General features: G+C 43.5%; 1 protein-coding gene across 2 annotated transcripts; it reads left to right on the forward strand.

The window, feature by feature from the left end:
- RAB27B (RAB27B, member RAS oncogene family) lies at positions 1-23844 on the forward strand. Of its 2 annotated transcripts, XR_007767803.1 has the most exons (7): positions 1-84; positions 13677-13848; positions 16831-16916; positions 19685-19788; positions 21166-21289; positions 22696-23272; positions 23795-23844. XR_007767803.1 is itself a non-coding variant. In XM_050913242.1 (6 exons), exons 2-6 carry the CDS (start codon positions 13696-13698, stop codon positions 22883-22885), a joined length of 657 nt encoding a protein of 218 aa, XP_050769199.1. In that variant the 5' UTR covers positions 1-84; positions 13677-13695; the 3' UTR covers positions 22886-23468. The 2 variants fall into 2 exon arrangements, 1 of the variants encoding a protein (XP_050769199.1); XM_050913242.1 differs by lacking the exon at positions 23795-23844 and having other exon boundaries at positions 22696-23468.
- Positions 23845-24223: the final 379 nt, after the last annotated feature.

Here is a 24223-nt window from a genome sequence, read left to right on the forward strand (position 1 = left end):
AGGTGCTCCGCGCCTCGCTCGTCCCTCTATCGCCGCCGACAGCCAGGAGAGAGGCGCAGGCGGCGCGGAGCTCCCGGAGAACAGGTCTCTGCCGCCGGCGGGGTAGAGGGGAAACCGGGGCGACCTTTTTCCCCGCCTCGCCGGCCCTCTGTCGGCCTCGGCTCCGCCGTTACCGCGGCCCGGCGCGGAGAAGCGGTGGGCCAGGCCCGCGGCGGGGTGGCTCGGGGCGGCCCTGGGACTTCGTGTCTGGAGGGAGGGTAAAATGGAGACCGGGGGTGGGGAGCCGGTTTGCGGGGTGCTTTGAAATCGCTTGGTGAAGGGAAGCACGGAGCCCGGCCAGCCGCTCCGCTCCAGCCCGCGGCCCGGGGCGGCTGAAGCCGCCCCGGGCCGCGGGCTGGAACGGGGCGGCAGGCGGGAGTCCCACCCCCGACATGCGGCCACTGTCGCGACTGTGTTCTCCTTATGACAGCGGGGGGGACGACGACGACGTGCAGAGGGGATGTGGGGTGTATAGATTTCTGGCATATCCTGCATTTTGAGCTGGCAGACTTGTGAATGTGAAAGAGCTGGCTCGTAGAAGGGGAAGGGCAGTATAAAGCATCTAGTGAATGATGCATGTAAACGAACGATGCATATAAAGCCCCAAGTGGATTCGTAACAAGGCGCTCTTATTCCAGAACGTCCAAATATAGTTACCCCGAAATAGTTCCTCCGTGAGCAGACACGTTTTTTACGGCGCAGTGTCTGCTGTCGCTCCTTAATTTGGGTGGAGGAATGAGATGAGAATACGATATGAAGTATATAAAAAGATCAGCTGAGACGGAAGCAGAATGCACTTTTTCATTAAAAAAAAAAAAATAGCCAGTTCAGAAATACCACAAACAGGATTGTTATGCCAATGTATGGTTAATACTCTTTTATACCTATTAGGTCAGATTATTGTGGAGAGGCTTCTTTCATGCAGTTTTATGCACTTTGCAGGGATCATGGAAACAGATTTGGTCCTTAAGTTTGTAGCCAAGCACAACTTCTGCAGAGTTTAACTGAAGCGTCTGCGAGTGGCTGTGGCAGGAGGAGAAAGGCAGGTACACAGAGTAGCACAGAAATAGTTTGCCTCTTCTGAACTCTAAAGTTCTTTTAAAGTAGCTCTATGCCGTGGGCTGTAGGCGAAGAAAAAAATTGCCAAAGGTAAAATGAATTGCATACTTGCAGGCATATGGGGGGAAAAAAGGCCTGAGTCTTGGAGTTATGCTAATTCACACCAGTGAGAGAGAGTGTGACTCCTCTTTCAGTTCTTTAATCAGACTTTGACTCAAAGGAGAAACAGTTTTCCCATGCTGAAAAACTCTTCTCAACAAATCTGGTGGGTTTTGGCTGCGTGTGAAGTTCTCAAGATGGGGTGTTACAAGTAAATGCGCAAGAAGGCACTGTTGGCAGTTTTGCACACAGCGTTGTTGGAAAGCTCTGTTAAAACATGGTGCTAGGGAAGTTTGAACAGCTGCAGAGAAAAGCGACAGCTCTCATGGTGTGGTGCTTATTTTTGCCTTCAAAGAAACAGCAATATATTGCAGCCTGCTAAAACGTGCGAACTGGGGAGTAGCAACATGCTCCCTTAGAGCGTGCCTAGAAACTGCTAAGGCTGACATATCACAACCTGGTCATTACTGAAATACATGCTGTCACTGTTGAAAGCTGGCATAATAGCGTCTCAGAAAATATACTGCCCTTGAGAGCATGTCGCAGAATATAGTCGTATGCTGCTTACCTGTATATCTGCATGCCCTGCCTGCTGAAAGTCCGAATTTGCATTTGCGAGAGCTGGATAGCTTTTTTTTTTTCCTGGGAGAAGCTGTTCTTTTCTCATTGTTCATGCATTGCAGCCTCAAATTTTCCAAGCTGATTTTCCTGTTAGCATGTGGCAGGTATTTGGCCTCAGAACTGCTGCATAGGCGACTATAAGTATATGGTGTGCTGGTTCCCATGAAAGCATTGGTTTTGCTCTTTCTTTCATTGAGAAACAAAATAGGCCAGAGTAATTCAGCAGAAAGTCTACATTTTGCATTTTGTGTGTTGAAATGTGATGTGGGGAAGCAACATGGTCAGTAGCATAATGCAGCAGGTCTGGGTTTGATTTGGGTGGCATTAGGAAAAAGTTTGAGCCTGGCAATCGGTCCTTCCCCCCTGCCACCCCCAGGTGAGGCTGCTGGCCTGAGTGGAGGTACGCGTGTCCAACAGCTGAGATAAAGCGTGACCCTGTGCCTGCAGCCGGTACTCCCTGCTGCTATATTCCCTGTGCTCTGTTCTAGTTAATGCAGCATTATGAAATGGCCAGAGAGCATGGAAATAGGCAGTTTCTGTGATCTAAACCACAGCAGGCAATGGATGATTCTCTGGAACGACTGATAGAGAGTGGATTGTGTAATCTTGAAATTTCATGTCACGAAAGGAGCTTTAAGATGTACGTTTCCTTTTGAATCTTGAAGAACTGGCTAATTCCCATAGGTTAGAGTGATAAAACCTATTGCTAATCTTGCTTGTGGCAGCTTCTAATTCACTCCTCATTCTCGCCTTCAAAACCTTTCATTTGCTTGTCTGCCCCTAAACCCCCGTGTCCGCTCCCAGCGCCATCGGCGTGGGACAGGCAGGGCTGGCATTAACCGGGGTGGGGCGGGTATGGCTCTTTCTTGAGAGACAGGAGAACCAGCTAACGTGAGAACTTCAGAGGTGGTGTTTCTGGTGTCTGCCTGCCGTGTCCTCATGCGAGCAGAAGGCCACTGGTGCAGAGGGAGGAGAAGCACGCCCTGGGAAGCTTGCTGGCAGCGGCACGGTCGCAGGCACGAGCGTTATCCCAGGAGGAGCATCATGGGGAGTTGAGTAGACGGGCATGAGAAGATCTTTCTCCTCTCTGGTACAGCCTCAGCTGGAAGAGAGAAATAACTCTTGTCTCTGCAGCTTTAAGGGGTTAAAACTTCTGGGATAACCAGTTTGTGCCTGAGCAGTACAATAGATTTTAATTCCTAAAACCTTTCATGGAATAATCAGATTGCTTCAGTGTTCACATAAGATTGTCTGCCATAGAAAGAAGAAATGATTTACTGTTTCAAAAGCAGTGATTTAAATGTATAATAGCCATTAGCTTGTTAGAACTAATGACTTTCTATCTTGCGGAACCTTCTTTATAATTTGCTGTCCTTAAAGAGCCACGATAAATGGGATCAGATTATTTGACAAGCCAAACTGTTTTGATCAGTATTGTACATTTTTATTTAAACAGAATGGTACAGGGAGTGGAAACCTGCCTTACCGTATGGAGGGAGGTGTAGCTGCTATTGTGGCTAACCATTATTGCAGCGATTGTTTAAAGGGACCTGATAGTGTTAGAGCTTTTAAACCTGTCCTAAGCAATATGGAACAAAAGGCATTAATTTACAGTTATGCCAAAAATCTTCTTTACCTGTCTGACGGCAAAAGGGAAACTGCTTTGAGGACTGCAGAAGGGCTTTTGATGAAGTGCAATCAAATGTATTTACCTGTGTAGCATTCCCTGGGATCAGGTGTGAACTGAGTGTGCAAACGGCAGGGCCGGTCTCTGGGCCTTTAGGGTTTGAGAGAACCATGTAAAGCTGCACTTCAGCCACGGAAAAGCTTCCGTGTTTCCAGGTAAGCCCCTGCACGCCTGATACAGCGTAGTGAGTTTGCCACCCTAATGGAGGTTTGGTATTAAAGGAACTGAAAACCTAGCCCAAAGATTTTGGGAAAAGCAGCAATGTATAGAAATATGGACCTGTCAAGGCTGCAGCCAGCTAATAGCTTAAACTACTGTAATAGCAGCTTTGCTTTTTATTCACTAGAACGATGTACTCCTTTGTCAGGTGTGACTGAGATCTCCCGGCTGCAGTTTAAGCCCAGCAGAAGCAGCAGAGAGCAGGTCCCTTCCCCTTGGTGGCTGTCATCCTCCGGCTCCAGAGGAGGCTGGTAGCGACTGGGAGCATTGCGTTTCTCAGTCAGGTCGGCAGTGTCTGTGGCGGGTATCCGTAACAGGGCAGTCTTGAGAACAGGCGATTCCTTTCGGACAGCATTGTGCACTCGGTTTAGTTCCTGCTAGCTTCAGGCAGGCAGGGAGGTAAAGGCTACTTGCACAGTGATGCAAATGAATGAAGTCCGAGGAAGCTGCTTTTTTTAGGAAGAGGGTAGCTGTTAGAAGGACTGTCAGCTTTACAGGAATGGTGGCCGCGGTGTTTCAGAGCTGTAACGGGTGCTGTAGCCAGCAGTAGGCTCCGCTCACTGCTTTCTGTCCATTCCCAAGCTGATATGTCTGGGTTTCCTTTTTCTTTTCTCCCTTACTATATATACTGCCCATTGTCTATAGGCAGCACAAAATAGAAATTATCCTAGTCTTAATCTTGATTCAGACTTTCCACTAGATACTTCACTATGAAGATACTCCAAAAGACAGGTATGGGTTGATTCGGGATCAGTTAGAGGGCTAACGATGGCCCCTGGCTGATCGTGGTCAGCCCTGTGTTCCCATGCTGCTTCCAAAAATGTTTTTGGAAGGAGATTAGAAAGGACCACGGTAACAAAATTGAGCTGTATTGGCCAGCCTTTGGGCTGACTAGCTGTAAACCAGCATAACTGGTTAGTGGAGCAATGCTGTTCCATAGCATCAGAGGACGGCCCCAACTATCGGGACAGGCTTTCTAAGCTGTGGAGTTGACTTTCCTCCCTCCACCCCCTTGCTCTTTACTCTGTTGATAACTGTTCATTGCACATATTGATTCATGTATGCAGGAAGAAGGGTAGTGTTATAAAAAACATGAGTAGCTGGCAAACGTTCAGGTCTTTTAGATGTAATCATCCAGTTTGGAGTCTTCATCAGCATATCAGGGTTCTTAAATTTAAATAGAGATCTGCAGAAAAACAGTGTAACAGTCACGTGCTTGGTGGCAAAGGCTGGGCTTTGTCAAAGGAGTTTTACAAAAGATTTATGATGAGTTTTGGATTCAAAACATGAATTTGATAAGGTCAGGGAGAGATGAAGTATGGATAATGATACCATGCTTCTGCAGTTAAAAGGGAAGTCTAGCCCACTTCATGTCTTTCAGATAACTATATTAGCTCATACATTTTCATAGATTCCCCCCTCCCCCCCCCCCCCCCCCGACACACAGATAGATAAGTAACATAATGAATGGTAGGCTTCACTTGCCTTCAAAAGAGCAGGAGGGACTTGGAGGGTTTGAACAGCAAGTTGGCAGGGAGCTACTCAGCATCTCTCCTGGGATCTGCGGCGTGTTGGCTGTGTCGTAGGGTGGGAAGTGACCTGCACTTGTGACAGCAGTCCCGATACCTCCCTTCTCTCCTGTTTAACCAGGGGTACTTCCCTGTGTACGTCCAGTCCTTGTACAACTTTTGGACTCCCTCAAAGGGAGTTACATGATTTATATATATTTTATGAGATTTTCTTTCTATGAGCCACTGCAACTTCCTCATACTGGCTTGCTTCCTTCTTAAATGCATTCCTGTAAATGCTATTAATGACTGTGCTTGTTTTTCTTTCTGAAGTGTCAATGAAAGGCTAGAGTATTTGCCTTCTGCATTATTTTACAGTGGCAGGATTCTGCTGCCTTTTGCAAAAGCTATTTCTGGCTTGTGTATTTTGCAGGTATTTTGTAAATTATTGTTTTCTGGTCCGTAGCACAGTTATAGTTGTGCGGTCAGTCAAGTGTGATAGACTGGATTACATGCTAAATACAGACCTACTGTGGCATGGTCAACCCAGAACTAATTCCTATACTTACTAAGCAGGTTTTTGAAATGGTGAAAAAGAGGAAAATGTGTATGGTCGCTTGTATTATAACTCACCTTGTACTATGTGTTTGGCCTAGAGGAAAAAAGCATTGGGGAAGTGTCGTGATAACAGCTTCTGGTAACGGTTGGGTGCGGTCCTTGTCTCTGCCTTTTTTTCTTTGTTGTGTTGCATGTATTTTTCATATTGATTAGTACTGAAAATGACTGAATTAGTCACTCTTCTCCCTTGCCCACACAAATGTAAACATGTATTTGCTGTGTGTGTATGTAGCGAGAGAGTTTTTAGGCAGCGACACCACATCGGCTGGAAGGGAAGGGCTTCGCTGCTGCTCTTCCCTCTTTAAGTACAACTTGGGGTAGCAGAGCACGCCGTGTGAGAAAAGGACCGCAAAAGGTGTGGGTATGTGAATAGAAAACATGGATGGACATGGGTAGCTGAGAGCTTGCTGCTTGGTTTATTCTGAATAATACCTGTAGGATGTGTGGCAATGTGAACGGGTCCTAGCTTAGGAAATGTCTGGTGTTTGCCCATCTATTCAGAAAGCGGTATTTGGAGATTTTACTGGTTTTGCTTGTGTGAATGCTCACTGCAGGCTTCTCATGAGTGGAAGGGGAATTTAAAGTGGAAGTCCTGATGGCTCCTTTGCAGGGCACATGTAGCAGTGAGGAGCGTGGTAACGAACTCACCTTCTTACCTGTGGAGCCTGTGCTCAAATGGGTGAAAGCTGAAAGTCCATATATTTAAAGGAGAACTTCTAAAATGCAGTATGTTCCGTATATATTTCTTTCTCTATTAAAAAGGGTATCCTGGCTTCCTAAAAGAGAGTAGTATGTGGCTGTGGCTTGCCAAGAGTCTTTTACATACTGAAGCCTGAAGCTGTCTGCGCTCAAATGCTGCGAGGCATCCATGCCAGAAAGCATCCGTCTGGTCCTCCGGTGGTTTCTGCTGTAAGGAAGAAATGAGGAAAGATCATTTCTTTCACACTAATGCCGCATTTGTTACGTATTGTTGCTCACAGCTCCTATATGGAAATTATTGTGTATGCCTGATTTTGAGCAGAGAAGCCAGCTTTAATTTCATCTCAGCATAGCTCCAGTGAGTTGTTTGATTTTTGAGGGGGAAAATGTTTGGCTCATTGTGGGCCATTTACTTGGCAGCTGTGAGGCTCTGCTTTTTTGGCAGATGATTGCAGAGAAATTATAGCGTGATGCTGGGATGACTGGACGGAGTTTTATCTTATCTTTCCTACGTCCTGTCTCTTTCTCCCGCTCAGGAAGGACTTGTGAGGCTGCTTTCTGATAATGCACTCTTAAATTTAATTCTGTGTCTGTTCCACTTTGCACGGCAGACGGTCCTGTATGTTCTCTCTGCTAGGGAAGAGGTGTCTAATGTGACTGTGTTAACGAGTTTGATGTTAATATTCTGGTTGGTGTGGGGTTCTCTCTTGGATGCTCCATTGGCGAGAGACGTTGTCCCACAGCAAGAGAGTAACAGGTTGTGGGGTTTGGGGTGACAGGAGACTAGAGTTTAGTTCTTCACTGTACTGGTTGTGGCTGGGATAGAGTTAACACCAGTCAGAATCTTGAGGATGAAAGAAAAGGAAGTTTTCTGGTGTTCCTGCAAAAGACCAGGGGAGGCTTTCTGTTCATGTTGCAGAGCTTTGCGTTTCTGTTCAAAGGATGTAGCTAAAGAACTTCAAAGGCCAGCCACGTCCAGGTTGATCTTGGGATGTCTTCCTGCTACAGCCTGTATGATTTCTTTAGGAGGACAGACGGAGCTAGAAATAATGCATTTCAAACCTCTTTTTACCTAGTGACTCTGATTTCCAACAGGAACCTGCTGCCATCAGTGTTTTTCATCTCCTAGAAGTGACTCTAACAGGAAACCTAGCAGGCAGCCTGTCCTCCCACAGATCAGCTTTGCCTAGCTCTCTGCTCTTTTCTTTCTTGGAAGTCTCCATGCAGCTCTTTGTTTATCAGAAAGTTAATGGTACGTCTGTGGAGTGCTTGGGGATGAGAACGGGTCTTCTTGGTGGTACCGTGCTAAGCTTGGTCAATGCCCACCTGTGTCTCAGGCCCTTTCCAAAGTATTTTTAAACCATGAGTTGGTATTGGGGTCATCTCTCTGCATGCCACGTGTTGGTGGTAAGTGCCCTTGTCACCTGCACCCAATTGCTGACCCTGAAGGGATCCAGGAGCAGGATCTCTGGAGTGAAAGGATGGTGCCACAGTCATTCTGGGGGATCCGGCAGGTCATCTTCATGTGGTCCAGTACCTTTGCCTGTGCTTAGGCACGTCATCCCATGACCCGGGGCATGATGGCTCGTGCTACGCACCAAAGAAAGTTAAACCACGACAGCGTTTTATTTGAATATCAAATTTGTATCAGCTGATGACATTTCTAGGCGCCAGAGGCTGTCAAAAAAAGGGGAAGTGGTGAAGGTCTTAATGGTGCTGGAGAAGTCGGACTCCGGCCTCACTGCAGCAGAATCAAAGAGGAGCAGCAAGGCTCCCGACGCCAACTGCGGTGAGGAGCGTAGAGCTTGCTCGTGGAGCCTTCCCCTGGTCAGCTCAGGGTTTGCTGATTGGAGTAAGTGACAGTTACTATGTATGTGTGGTGTGCCTCTGATACAGTCATCCCTGAGCTGGCCCTCAGGACAGCACTGATTTTTTTTGTTATTTTTTTTACATTTAAAAAAAAAAAAGCTTGGATGAATAGTAGTGGTGCTGATTTATTTTGCTGCAGAGGGAATGAATCTCTTGCTGACCAGCTGCTGGCACAATATGTGCGCTGTGATTTTATATCCTGCGTTTTCTAGAGCTAATGCTATTTATACAAGATTTTTGTTTGTTGCACTTTTAACTAGTAGTGTGTCAAGGGAAATAGAATCTTATTTTCTGGAACTGACTTTTCTCTCATTGTGCACGTAACTTTTCCTTGATGATATTCCCATTAGCTACTTATGCAATTGTTGAACTCCTTTCAACAACTCTCTCCATTAATGAGAAAATGTGTTATCAGAAAATCTCTAGATAGTCTATTTGATTAGGAAAGTCTTTTAAAATTTAAAAATCTGCAGAGTTTGAAATTTAGAAGTTTCAAAATTTTTCAATCTTCTCCAATTCTGAGAGGCTAAAAGTATGACTAAGAGGCCATGTTTTTAGGTTAGGTTCATCAGAATTTTAGCCTGCTTAATTTGCTGTTAGTGTACATATAAACGTCTTGAGATGAAAAAGAGTTTCTGAATTGAAACCATTTTTCTGCAGAGTTTGTTCCCAGCCAAAAGTAATTTTTTTCAAAAGCAATTTAGATTTCAATTTATTGCCTTTCTCCCAGTTTTTAAGGAACACACTGCAAATGGAAGAAGAAAACCAGACTTACAACTTTTCTCCTCCGCATCCCTTTCCGTGCGCTGGGGTGGGTCTTCTGGAGCAGAGCTCAGCATTACTTCAGAGAGAGCTGCTGACTCGTGCCGAGGCTGCTCCTTCGGGTGGAGGGGTTATTGATGGACGTGCAAAGGGCTGGAGCCCTTCTGCTTCCACAGTCCCACCTTTGAAGGTGCTGTGTTTGGGAGGCTCCTCTGGGCATGCCAAGCTGAGTACAGTGGGACGTGCCACAGTGCATTTCCTCTGTGCCTTGGGTACGGAGCCACAGAGCAAAGGCATAGTACCTGAGGAGCAGATTTTCCTCTCCCTGTAGGCTCTAACTGAATGTCTTAACGTTTGGTTGGTTTATGTGAAGCCATATCTCTCTATCAAGAAAATGTTCTCTGGAGTATCTGCTGACAAGTGCCAGATTTTAAATGATCTCTCACACTGTAGTTAGAGAATGTTAAATAGGGGTGGAACAAAATAATCAATCAAGAAACAAGATGCGGCTTCTGGTCTAGATGGACATCTTGTCTGCCAAGAAAGCAGAAAAGTGTTTTTTAAATCACGCTCCGTCTAGTTGCACAGCCTGGAAGAACAGCATCAAAACGTCACATTTATCATCCTCTGGCTGTTGGCCATGTTGGCAGAGAGGGTTGGGAGGGACGGTCAGGAGGCCTGTTCGGGTTTTTGTAAAGCTTAATGGGTAGCATGGTATTGGAGCGACATCATGGGCTTCAGAATTGGAGGGTGAGATTGCGTTAGTTGAGTGGAAAGTTGGTTTTGGTCTGTGTGGGCGCTTGCAGGTTGACTGAGCCCTGCGGGACAGACGGCCGGGGAGACCTCCTGGTTCGGGCTGCTCTGACGGCAGGTGGTCTGTGGTGGAGACGCAGTCACGGCAAAATGAGTCACCATCGCTGGTGTTACAACCTGAAGTCCACTTAGATGCTCTCAGGATGGTGAAAGTTAAGGTTCCAGGCACAGGGGTGGTTTTTGTATGTCGTCATGGAAATTGTGAATTGAGTTGCTTTGTTTTAGCTATGTCAGACTTCCGCGTTGCAGCCCAGGGGTGTTTCTTTTCAGTAGCTCAATATATTGAGCCATTTAAAATTAGACCTGAATAAAGTATATTGCACTTTTATTAAAATGCCTTGTTAATAACCTCTTAATAGAAAGTTCTGAAGTGTTTTTCAGATTTTTGTTAGAAGAAATGCTCTTGAAATAAAGTCTCTTTTCTTTAAGAATGCCAAACCTCCTCCACTGAGGAACCTTGCTTTGTTTCAGATATGGTGTATGATTTTTATACTTCAGTTGTACGTACTGTTTAAGTTAACATTTGTCATGAAACGAAATGAAACATTCAGGATTTTCAAATCCAGTTAATTATAGACATGTTTAAAAGCACGCTTAGATGTTTATCTAATTAGTAATCAGTAGTAATTTTAACTCTTTCATTCTAAATGAAATTAAAATCTTAATGCTCAAATGTCCTGTGGAACAAGAACTTAGTTTGCTGTACTACAGCATTTTGGAAGTGGTAAAACAGTAATGGCACTGTGATGGCAGTGGATCGATCCGGTCTGTGAAACCCTCCCTGCACCCAGGTTTGTGTGAAGCATGCTCCTCCCGTCTCGATCATGTAGCTGGTCAAGGAGAGGAAAACTGTTCGGTGGCTTCGGCTTAAAATCTGAAGGAGTAAAAACCCTTTGTCCAACCAATTACTGTTTTCCTTTCCTATGTGGTACAGAGAATGAGGAGAGCGAAGTCAAGAGTAACGTTGCCAAAAGACACGGGTTCCCAGGCTGCCTGCCTGCCCTGGCGGCAGGGGTGACTGCCTCGGCTAGCGCCAGGCTGGTGCAAACGGGCAGGAATTTCTGGAAAGGCAGCCAGTGCTGGGAATAGGAGTGCCGACTGCCTTCTCGTGACAGATTTACAAAAACAGGTTTTTAATCATCCTAGTCTGATGTATATTTTGCTCAACGTTTACGGGTCTGGTAAATTCTCAATATTGTGCTTTGCACATTTGCATAGCAAAGAGATGCTGAACTTCAGCTCCCAGAGAACATGGATATTTGGGAGTAGTGTCTAATCCCAAGTTAATACTTTGTATTTACATTTGGGGGAGAATCATCTCCCAAGATACCTTTCTTTTTCTGATTTGTTGAATGAAATGCCTAAAGAACAGTTGTTGCATTGATCAGAAATACTTTGATTTTGATAATCCTCAAACTTCTGGGGAGAAATTACTCTTGCTCAGTGGAGCCTTGTGGTAAACTTGCGATATTCTGGAAAGGATTAAAGGCCTTGAATTAATTTCTGTGAAGTCGCTGTGTTGGTGCTCTGGCTTTCCCCTGCCCAGTGCAGACCGAAGGCAGTGCAAGGCAGAGCAGCGCTGTCAGATCAGGGGCTTTTTTCTCTAGATTCGTTAAACCTTTATCATCAGAAGATGAATTTCTCAAAAGCTTGTCCCGCCTCTCTGGGTGGCTCTATATCTGTCAAAGGTATAAATCTCGTACAATGAAACTGCTCAGTACGCAGCCAGCTTTTTTATCCTTAAAGCTGTTGAAATGCAGGATAATCAAAACGGGCTTAGTTCGCTATTGTAGTCAAAGCAGGTCAGTACTTGCTAATTTAAATGCTCGGAAAGGTAGGTTTTATTCTGATGGAAATTAAGGTCCTGTACTGAAACAAGCAGTAGTTTTTATGAATGGGATATGGCCCAGGGTCTCCTGCTCGATACCACAGTAATTAGTCTCAGCATAGAGATGCGAATGGAACAGCTGTTCATCTGTGCTAAGGATTAGCAAGATGTTGGAAAAAAGAGAAGGCTTAAATTATGTTGAGAACAAGGCAAGAGAGGATGTAAACTAGGTGGTGTTTCATATGATTCCAGTTTTCTCATCATCAGGGCGTTTCATACGTGTTAATAAATACTTTGTAGGTCTATTTCTTATGTAGGTCCCCTTTCCTTCTCCTGTAGAGCTTCATAGCAAATACTAACAAAGTAAATACAGTAATGTGAGCTTTAGGTTTAGGGTAATACAATGCTCCCCTTGAACTTGAAATAATAAAAAACCTGCTGGGGAAGCAGTCCGGTTGGAGAAAGGGTGCTCCCCCTCTGGGTGAAGGCTTGGCCTGGCTGGGAAGTAATTTTATGAAGGTGCTCTGCTCAAGCTGGGTGTCCATGGTGTGGTTTTTGCAGGAGGTCGTGCTGGCAGACGGTGTGCCCTCCTTCAGATGGAGGATGAACATTTCTGTTGGTGAGAGCCCAAGTGACCCTGAACACAGGAGCTTGGTTGCATTGGCCAACCGGGAAAAGACCAAAGTAGAAGAAAATGCTGAAAAGCTGTCCCTCCTTTGTATCTGGCTTTCCCTCCCAAATATGTTGTGTCACTTGACTCAGCAGATTGGGAAAAGCCAGGAACTGTTGTGTGGGGCCATGAAAACCCCACGGAAATCATTCTTGCAGCATGCACTTTGCTCCGGGAGCTCCTGCCCTGGCTGTGAGGCAACCCGGGTAAATAGGATAAATATTTTCCTCTTTCTGCAAATCTGTGTTACTTTCTGACGTGTATATTTGTTTTACAAGCGCTTAATGAGGTAGGCTTTGCTGCTCTTGTTCACTGCTACGTATAGAAAAGAGCCTACAACTGCTGTCGAGGTGTGTAAGCTGTCTGTGGCTTTCTCCGGACGTTGGCCGCTCTCGGGTGGCTCCCCTGGGCTGCGGGAGATGCTCCGCTTGCAGTCACAGCAGCAGCTTAACCGAGGCAGGGAGCTGAACCCAGGCGGTGGGCTTGCCATCTGCTTTTCTTTCTTCTTCACTCCAATTAGTATCTGCAGTGTTTGATGAGGGGGTGGTTTTGGGTGTGTGCTTCACAGAACAAGGCAGCTGTGGGTTCATCTGGTTATACTAGAGAGTAAACTGCATTTGAACGCTCTCCTTTTATTAACAGTGGCCCTGGGATAATTGCTTACTCTGCTTTTTTTAATTAGTTCTCTTAAGGGGGAAAAATATTTCTTTCAGGATAGAAATACATAGCCCTGATAATGTAATGTAATACTGGTTAGAGCTTGAGCCCTTAGAATGGTCCTTGCCGTGTCTGAGTTTCCTTTCACTCCTATTTCTGCACTACCCTTTTTCCTCAAACTCATAATAAAGTACTTAGAGCAGAAGGATTTAGCCCTAGGTTTCATCCCTATGTTCATTAAGGGTCTTATTGTCATCCTCGGAACAAAAATAATCTTTTTGTCCCTAAGCTTCAATTTTATTTATTTAGAAAATTGAAAGTGTAAGTTGTATTATCTCCTGGCACCTGAACTGAAATTGAGAGTTTCACTGCTGCTTTGCATTAGCGTTTTTCAAAATACACAAACATAACTTTCAACCCTGAGCACAGGCAGCAGCATTTCAGTGAACAAAAATAGAAATGAGGCAAAAACAAGCAGAAAGGAGGTTTTGTTATCATTAAATCAATTTTTTTCTCCTCTTTACATAGGTTCCTAAAAATTAGCACTATGACTGATGGAGACTATGATTATCTGATCAAACTCCTGGCCCTGGGAGACTCTGGGGTTGGAAAAACAACGTTCCTGTACAGATACACCGATAACAAATTTAATCCAAAATTCATCACGACAGTAGGGATAGATTTTCGGGAAAAACGAGTGGTAAGTTGTCTCCTACAAATGATAGCACCTTCTTTTTTTCTTTATTCACTTCTGCTGAGAACAAATTTTATGTAAATGTGTACTGCCTCTCTTACTGTGGGGTATGGCATGTGTTGATAATGCTTTTCCTTGTCTAGTTTTTGGCTTAAGTCATAATTAGGAACTGGATAAAGGGGAAAAATGCCATTATCCTTATCCTGATGTTGGATTGTAAAGTGGTTTATTGCACACTGGTATAAAAGGATCTTTCCAAGAGCAGGTTTCCGTAGTGCTAGTGAATGAGGTATGTTTGTGACTAGAAGTAACTCTGGCCCCCAAACTCATAATTTAAATAGAAGAGAGGGAACCTACAGAAGCACAGAAGTTTCAGCTTACTTCCAGGTCACACAGTAAACTAGCGAAGGCACAAGAAGCGGTTCCACCAGCTGGACCATGCTGCTCCTCTGAGTCTCTGCCAGCAGCGAGGCTGGAGGCTGAGCATACCGAGCCTGTGATCAGGAGTCCTCGTAGGTTAGGATCGACGTGCTGCTTAATGCAAGGTGTGCGAGCCTGCTCTGTCATGCTTTTGTTTCCTGATGTTAAATAGAAGATGAGAGTCTTCTGTAGTGTCAGTCAGATGCTTTTTGTGGCTATGAGAGCACAGTCGCTTTGTTTTAATTTAAGGTGACTAATGTATCTGTTTGTAGATCCTCACAACTGATACAGGCTAAATATAGGGGACGAATCCAGCTTTCTAATAGGAATCCTTCTAGCTTGCTTGATCAGTAAAACCATAATAAATACAAGATATTAGACCGTGGACAATTATTTTAGTCATTTCTTTAATAATAAGAAATGTAAATACTTGCCCAGTTCAAAGATGGAGATCTCTTTAAATTTGCTTCTTTTTAACTTAAATGAAATACTTCAAGAGTTTTGCATGAAACGTCCTTGGAAGTGTTGACAGTGCAGAGATGAGTAAGCTGGCAGAAGAACTGCTGCTTGTGGCAAACTTTTCAGCCTGGAGAGGGGAGCACCTGGTGAGCTCTTCCTTGTACCTGAGAACTCGAGTGCTGACAAAACTTTACACTATTCACTTTCAACAAAACTAAGTGCTTCTCAGCCCTTCATCAGGTTAATGTAAGAACTAAAAATCATTTACAATATTTATTATTAATTATTATTAAAACATTTCCCAGTTTTGAAGCAGTTGAATGAAAACATGTCTTGGCAGTATAAAGCAAGTTGTTCGTGTGTTGTAATTTCACGTGCTTTTAAGCTCCTGTTATTTCACTAGAATACCATGAAAAGATGGGCATCACTCCCCCATTCACCTTCATCTTCCCTGGCAACTTTTTCATGACTGCCAATATTTGTGGCTGCTGCTGTGAGTTCAGTTTTGCCATGGCGATGGGGATGTGCAGGCCCTGCCTGGGAGATGGGGGTTCAGGGGTCCCCTGAAAAAAAGAACCATGGATCTGAATTATGTCTTAAATTACTCATAGTCAGCGCCATGCAAGTTCAGGCCAGTTAAGTGGAGGCCAGGCCAGGTTCAGGTTGCAGTGGAACCTGCCGCCTCCTCTGCAGTGTGGGGTTGCAGTGATGTAATAAGAGTAAAATATTAAAAGCACAATTTTATTGCAAGGAAATGTCTGAACATGCAAATTACCAGAATACTCTTTCCCTGGCCAGTCAGATGCTCATTAACGTGTTTTGAACATGGGCGCTGGATTCCTTCCAGAGGCTTGAACTTTTCTGCTAAAGGTTGCAGACAGATTTCTTTTGTAATTTTCCATTACTGTAGATTTTGGGGTAAGATAGTTTGTAAGTGTGGGAGAAGCTACATCTTACATGAAATTACCAGCTTTGTAATATCTTGAAGGTCTATCTAATAAATTGTTTTCTAAGAGAGAGATCTAAAAGGTTAAATGTGTGTTTTTCTGTTGTGTGAAAGTCATATTAAAAAATGTCCCTGTGAGATTCCTTGTTTGTCACGCTGAATATTACAGGAACATGCTCCAGCAAACCAGTTTGATTCACAAACGTGGTGTGGTTGATCCATTGAGTCTTTTCTGGTTTTCAGATCAGGCACCTGCCGTAAAGGAACAAAGGCACGTTGCAGTCAGAAGCTACCTGTTGAAATGACAACAGTTTAAATAAGTCCACAGAATCACAGAATAGTCTAGGCTGGAATGGACCTCCAGAGGTCATCTAGTTGAACGCCCAATTAATATTAACTTGGTTGTGCAGGAGACCTGAATGCTGTATTTTACAGCCCAGGGAGGGCAGGTGAGGAAGTGTTCCGCTTCCCCGGGTAAGGTCAGTGCAGCCTCTGGATATAGACATGTCCATGAAGTCCATATTCTTTTGATCTAAATGCAAGGGCAGTATTTGCCTGCTTTTAAAATTACTGAGAGTCTGCTAAACTACCTCAGCTAACAAAAACGGCTCTTACTTATTTTATCCCTCTGTCTTTTACTGCAACAGCTAATTTACACACTGTTGCTGTTTAATAAAGAATTGAGCCCCAGCGAAAGGTCACAATGATTTCTTTAAGCACCATGAGTTTGCAGTTGCAGTTAGTAAGGAAGTCATTAATGTCCAACAGAAGTTAGTGAATAAAAAATAGCTTTTTATAATAGTGGTTAATCCTGTCAGCCAGCTGTAAATTTCGTAAGAACAGCAATGAAACAGAACACAGACAGCTTGCTCAGCACAGCGCTATGCCAAGTTTTAGAGAATTGGTATCTAATTTGAAGTACTAAATATGACCAAATTATCTTTAAAGTGCAGCTTTCATAGACGTTTCATGTGGCTCCTGGGTTTTTAAATATTATTATAAGCAGCTCTCTGAAGTGGCTTTTAGAGGTAAGAGTCAGCTTTTACTGAAGGACTGAACTTTTACTCCTTACTTATTGCTTGCACAAAATGTAATAGTCTGTGACCCATGCGATGGATTTCAGTGTGAGCTGTACGGCTGTACTGATTTGACTCTCTCGTTAGGTATACAACAGCAGAGGACCAAATGGATCTCCAGGAAAAGCCTTCAAGGTACATCTCCAGCTTTGGGACACAGCCGGACAGGAAAGGTAACAGAGTTCAGCTCATTGGAAAGCGATTCTGAGTTTTTCACGTTTCTGGGTAAACCATTAGTCCATTCAGGTGAAAAATCTCAAAAATCCTCGTATTTTAGGACAAGAAAAATATCTTCCAGAAATGAAGTTTTCCTGACACTGCCTTGATGCAGTGATCAGAGGATCTCGGAAAATAGGACTGGAAGAACTGAAGGTGGTCTGCTCCCTGCCTCAGCAGCACGCTGCCTCGTTTCTGGCACACGTGGGTTATTGGGTCATTGGTTAGCTCTTTTTTTTCTTTTGTACTGGTTTTTGGCTTCGTACTATGTTCTTAATCTCCTCTGGAAGATACTGTATAATCTACCTAACTGTCCTCTTCTCATATTTCAAATCTTTTCTGTTAGGTTGGTGTATTTGATAAAGGTGCTGATACAGGACTGCATTAGCACACATGAGGCCATCAGGCTGAGGGAAGTGGTTATTCCCCTTTATGCAGCACTTCTGAGGCCACATCTGGAGTACTGTTTCCATTTGTGGGACCCCCAGTGTGGGACACTTTGTACCGATAAACCGAAGTCCCGTGGAGTACCATTAGAACAGGTCAGGAGGCAGGGGCATACGATGATCCGATGAGGGCTGAGGGGGCTAAGCTTGTTCAGCCTGAAGACGGGAGGACTAAGGGGAGGCTAATTGCTGTCTTCATCTGCCCAGTGGGGACAAGACGACAGAGCCAGACTCTTCTCAGGCTCACAGCTAAAGGGCAAGAGGCAGCAGTCACAAGCAGCAGCAAGGATATTCCAGCTAGGTGGAAGGACACAAGTGTTGACCGTGGGAGTGGTTAAGCCCTGGAGCAGGTCGCTCTCAGAGGCTGTGCAGTCTCTGTTGTCACAGGTCTTCACAACTCAGGTGGACAAGGTCCTGAGCAGCCTGATGCCTTCCTTAAGTCCTCTCCAGTTTCTGTGCCTCAGGCTTGCTCGGACTTCTCTATGGTGAGCAAGCTTTCTGTTCTGTACTGCCCCAGGCTGGTTTCAGCCTCGCTCACCACCAGCATGCAAGTGGGATGGAGAATTCTAGTTCAAGTCTTACCAGTGCTGAGTAGTATGGAAGAATTGCTTCTTATCTTACTTTTACAGTTTTGATTGTGTTTGTCGTCTTTGCAGCAGCATACCATGGTTGACATGTATTAAGTAAGTTCAGGACTGACGAGAATCCTCCTTTGCAGAAGGATTCTTTTATCTAACCAGTTGTTCCCCATCTTCAGTGTGCACAGTTGTTTGTTCTTCCTAAAGACCACCTGGACTTGTCACTATTAAATTTGATCCTATTATTTTTTTAAAGGGAGAAGTGTGTGTACTCCTTCCTTAAGCTTCCCCTGGCTGGTTACATACACTGTTTTTTGCTGTCCTAAGTGTGTGAGGTTGCCCTCAGTACGACTGCTGATGCCATCTGTCAACAAGGAAAAAAAATGCGACTCACACCTATTTGTTCTGTAATAGTGACTAAAGAACAGCAGACTGAAGTGTTTGCCCAGTGGGGAGGAAGGAAAGTAGTGATGAGGCAGGTTTCAGGTTTCAGAGTAAGCAGTGCACATACCATGTGGGAGGGGTTGCTGCTGGATGAAAAGCAGAAGAAAGCTGAAATTTTGTGTCTGCATCTCTTTGCCTTACTTTCAAACACTGTTTGTGTGTACACCTCTGCAAGAGATCAAACATTTTGAGGCTACTTTTTTTTTTCCCTGAAAAGAAACCCTAAAAGTAGTGTCAGGTATCTGACATGTTCCTGTGGAGAGCTTTTGTTTTAATTTTCAAGGATGTGTGGCGTAAAATAGCAGTTACTGTTTCTGGTGCTGCAGGTTTGTGCAAGATTATGTAGTGCTGTTTCGTGATGTGATAGATCCGTGTGATATAGAAAACACCAGAGTGCCATTGCACAGTTTTCCAGCACTATCTGAACGTTTTAATATTATTTGGACTTTCTTCACATTTCTGATTTGAACAGGCTTGTGACCTTTTGGTGACAGACAGAGTTGCATTTCATGGTTTGTGGTTTCATCCAGTTCCATAGCTTTTCAGGAAGCCTGTAAACAATGCCCCTTGTGAGCGCACACTTATGCAGGTCTGCTTATGGAGGGCATGTGTGTCTAGAGCTCTGCAAGGAAAGGTGACCTTTTCCTTTTAGCTGAGCTTCCCAGCAGATAGTCACAACAATCAAAGGCATGTAAACAGCCACCTACTCTTCCTTTGTTTTCTTTAATATTGACTACATTGAGTAGCGCACAGCCATCGATTAAGTGTGTGTAATGTCGGCAGGTCAATCCATTTCTATCGCTGTGATCTGTGATACACTAAATGCTTCAGTATCTTTTTTTCTTTTAACCAACCCTTCTCTCTCTGTCTCTGTCTCACTCTCAGTTAAATCAGGCAGAACTTGAACTGATAGATTAGTCACTGACAATGTTTATATTCTCACGTATAAGCTTCCTCTGGTAAATTACTAACACACTGATTAATAAATGTTGACTGGTGTGATGCATCATAGCTAAAATGAAAGTCAAGGATTATTTTATTTTGTTTTTACTTCCAAGGGAATGTATGTCCACTGAATCTTGCAGACTCTTCAGATTTCAAGATACTTTTTAAAATAGAATTTTGGCACAAGCAATTCAGAAAAGCTTTACTTTATCTCTTTTTCCTTTACTCAGTTCAGGCTTGCCAGAAAAGTGCTTACCTTAGAGATCACTTTGTATTAATAGAGCTATGTTGTCTTTTTTCTTCCACTTTCAGATTTCGAAGTCTCACCACAGCGTTTTTCAGAGATGCTATGGGCTTTTTACTGATGTTTGATCTCACCAGTCAACAGAGCTTCTTAAATGTCAGGAATTGGATGAGTAAGTAGAACCACAGAGCTTGCATTTATCGGTTGACTTGAAGCTTTCTTGTGTATTTTAGGCTTCTAGGCTTTATGCGTGTCATTGTTAGTGAGCTGGAAAATGCTCAAAGAAGGTACTTATGTCTAGTGCAGCCATAAGTGGGGTACTTGCAGCCTGTAATTTGGGGTGAAAGCTTCATCAAATTGGAAAGATACATGCTCTTCTTTTTTTGCACGATAGACTGTTTTGAGCATATTCTCGATAATCTTGTTTGGATTTGGTACAATTTGAATAAATCTGTTGCCTCTTGAAAATTCATGGCATTCGACACTTCCTTGGCCATACCCTGTATTTTAGATGATATACGGGAGCTTGGAAACTGTACTTTGGATGTCGCTGTTACCTTTATGGTGTGTTTTCTATTTGCAAAGCAGAATGTGATTCCTTCCTGCCTGCTTTGAGGTTTAAATTAAAATTAAGATTGGGCTTTGAGGATTTAGTTTGAAAGCGCATAGTGTTTGCTCTTGTCGGTTTTCCTTCAGACAATGGCTAGACTAAAAGTGAAACAAAGGTTAAATTCTTAAAGTTTGTTTTTAATTGAGGGTATTCAGAGTGCTGGGAGGACAGAGGCCAGTACATTTCCAGCTGGCAGTTTTCCAGCAAACAAGCTGAACTGGGGATAACGTGAGAATCCAGATAGCTTTGTGAAAGCAGCTCCATCTTCTTCAGAGATTCCTTCCTCCCACTAAACAATCCCTGTCATCACAATCTTCCACTGCTTACCAAGCCGAGTCTCTAATTTCTTCTGCGTATACTGCACCTTTTCAAGTCAGTCCCCTCAGGGTTGAGGCAAGTATAAGTAAATGGCTTTCCACAATTACTTATGAGGGGTGAGGCTGTGGACAGGACTTGTGCCTGGATCTTCAAATGGATAAAACTGCATTTAAACCATTGAGTATATCCAGGAGAAAAACATGCTTGAGGATTTTGTCCTAAACTTCTGAAGAGCTGCATTTGCAGATGCCGTGGGATGTTGTTTGTACTTCCACAATGTCCTTATGAGTCTTGTAGAATAAAAGTTCTGGCTGGTGGAGGTTCTCCTCTGCTAAAGCACTGTGTTTAGTGCACCTCATTGCAGTTAAGTCTTCTTGTATGTTGGTAAAATAAATACTGGAAATAATTTTTCTAGTACCATTTCTACTTCCTGTTTTGAAAAATTCCCCTTAGCAAGTAAATGCATGACAAGGAAATGTGTTTGGCATGAAGTGGTTGGCTGGTTAGTCTAGGATATTTTGAGGTGGGGAGCAAGAAAGGTATTTTGAATTATTTTGTCAACAGTCTTGGTCTCTAAGGCGCTTCCAGCATTCTCGTAACTCTGTTTATTTTTGCTTCTAGGTCAGCTGCAAGCCAATGCATATTGTGAGAATCCAGATATAGTCTTAATTGGTAATAAAGCTGATTTATCAGACCAAAGGGAGGTAAACGAAAGGCAAGCAAAAGATCTGGCAGACAAATATGGGTAAGTAAATTACGACAGAAGCCAAATTTAGTCTGTAACTGTTGTAAGTGTAGCTGATAACTGCTTAGAGGTACTTGCAAGTATATTTATAAACTCTAAGCTTTGTAGGCATTGCAGTATCACATACACCTATTGTAATGTCCAACTTGTCACACTTTCAGATCGACGTGTTTGAATAGGAAATAGGTAGAATGAAACACACTGTTCTAGTAGTTTGGTCAAAATATTACAGCATAAGAAATAAGGCTGAAATGAAACATTCTTACTAGAAAACTACATTCTTGGGATGTTGGCTTGTCCTGAGAGTTCAGGACAGAGTGTACCAAAGGCAGATGCACACTCGGTGTCATGAACTAAATAACTAACAATATTTATAACTTGCCTTTCCAGTTAGTTTGGAAGTGGACACCCGTGGATTTTGGTCAGGTTCTAAGTGTACAGTGGCACTGAATTTATTTGATTTTCCCCAATGGATAATAAAGCTGTTAATGGCCTTTTTCTTAGTCTAGTGAGCCTTCTTCGTTTCTTTGCACTAATAACACCTGCAGAGTGTCCTGTAACTGGATAAATTGGCTGTGTAATATAGTTAGTAAATAGTGCTGTGGGCAAAAAGAGTGTGTATTTTTTTCCTTAGTTGCCCTTACTGGACAGTGAGGGATGTTCAGAGAGAATTGGGCCAGCAGCAGAAGATGGCCTTGAGAGACTGTGAGGAGTAATAAGCAAATCAGACTTAAAAATATTAAAAGAATTTAAAGAGTTGTCTGCAGCCAGGTAAGGAGAACAGTGATACTGAGGAGAAGTTAGCTCATGCCAGATTTCATATGATGGAAGTGCTGGAGCAATTGATAATCTTCTCTTATGAAAAACATGATTTGGAACGCCATATTCTGGATTCAAAGGGGATTTCAGAATGGAAACAGCTAAGTTAAGTTGTGGTTATAAGTAGACAGGAAGGGAGGGAGGTAGTACTTACAGGGACTGCTAAACAGCAATAGTTGTAACTATCTGCCTTAAAAAAAAAAAAAAAAGGTTTCTGGTATGTTCTGTGGTCCCTGAAATTTTCGGTAATGCAGACCTAGGTTTCTCTTTAAAATAGACTTTCTGGTTACCTGAAAGACTTTTTCAGCCAAGGTTTGTGCTGATAGCGCAATTTGAAATCAAAATGCCAGGATACATTGTATAAATTAATGTGGTGGTTTTGTGCTCATGTTGTCATGCCGCCGCGTGTTAGGAACAGGAGTTTGGGTTCTGCCTGGCAAGGAAATAGAGTCACGACAAACCAGAAGTCTGTTCCATTCATTTCATTGCCACTAAACCCGCCACTGATAGCTGCACCGAGAGTGTTACACAGAGTCGAGTGTTGGTCATCTTAATCTCTCCAGCAAACCTTTTCTTTTTCACCGTAGCATACCGTACTTCGAAACAAGTGCTGCTACCGGACAGAACGTGGAGAAGGCTGTGGACACGCTTCTGGACTTGATAATGAAGCGTATGGAGCAGTGCGTGGACAAGACACAGGTCTCTGACACAGCCAACGGAGGAAGCTCGGGAAAGCTAGATTCGGCGAAACCGGAGGAGAAAAAGTGTGCCTGCTAAATGTCACCTCTAAACTGTGAGAACCAGTGAAAATATTTCATCAGAATACGGCTGACCTACCACCAAATTCAAACCGGCTCTCTTGAGCCATGCACAGAAGCAAAGTTACATTGTTTTATTGGGATTGTGCATTTTTCTCCAAAGAACTGGTTTAAAACTAAAAGCTGTGTTTCAGTGAGGCTCTTGTGCTGAAATGATTCTTCCTGATACGGTGCCATCTTCATGGAAAACTCTCCCACCTCTCTTCCCCACTCCTTTTCCCCCAGCCCTCATCTTTATTTTTCATGTGATCAGGATACTAAATAGAGGAAAGTAGCTTTATTTTTTTAAAAAAAGAGGGAAAGAACCTATTGTCTGCATACACTGGATATTGAAATTAAAATGGAGGTGGGTGGTTTTCTAGGTCTGTGCCATTTTTCCACAGAATCCTGTTTCTTTATAATTCTTAATTTTGCATCAGGGACCGCGTGTTTTCTAAGGCAGAGATACAAAAGATTTTGTGGCCTATTAAGAAAAACTTTATCACTTGCACAGAGTAAGCAATGCTGTCAATCTGTCCTAACTGAATCACTGAGACGGTGGTTGCGGGGGTGGGTTGTGTGTGTGTGGTTTGGGTTTGGGGGCAGGAAGTAGGGCATTTAATTTTAAAAAAAAAAATTATCAGGGAATTGTGCAGCATTGCTTGTGTTGCCAATAATCCAAGCAGGGATTGGAGCATTATGGGAAAAAGTATGGAGAGGGATTCTGACGCTGCAGGGACAGTTCGTAAAGAAGAGAGTATAATGTGTGGGAACAGAGATAAACTATATTTTATGAAACAACTTCTTACCGTTAGCAAAAAATATTCTTCTCTCCTCAACTTCAGGAAACTATCCTTCTTCTTTTTCTCTGGGTAACTGCATGTCGCAGGTAGGACACAGGAAAGAACTTGTGGCTGTTTGCACTGCCTAGAAGGGAACTGTAAACTCTGCTGCGCTGAGGGAGCCTCTAAGGTATCGCTACAGCTTTGTCGGGTCCTCCGTACACTTAGGTTTTCAGCAGAGGACAGCTTTCTTATACTCGTAAATTCTCTGCAAGAGGGCACAGTGGGGAAAAATGCGATGTGGGGACTTGGAATGACAGGAGTCCAGAATATGTGACTGACTAGATAGAAGTGTGTTGCAGAAGTTTGCAGGTTGCTGTTCATCTCAGCGCAGAAGTTGCTCTGTTGGTGTGCTGCAGCGGAAGGGTGCAATGCAAAAGATTTCTTCTTTTTCTAGTGAAATAGCAAGTTGCTTATCACAAGCAAAGACAAATACAGGAAAAAATAAAGAAAAATACTATATTTATAAATATAGA

This window comes from Gymnogyps californianus, chromosome Z (assembly GCF_018139145.2).
Source record: "Gymnogyps californianus isolate 813 chromosome Z, ASM1813914v2, whole genome shotgun sequence".
Classification (NCBI taxonomy): Eukaryota; Metazoa; Chordata; class Aves; order Accipitriformes; family Cathartidae; genus Gymnogyps; species Gymnogyps californianus.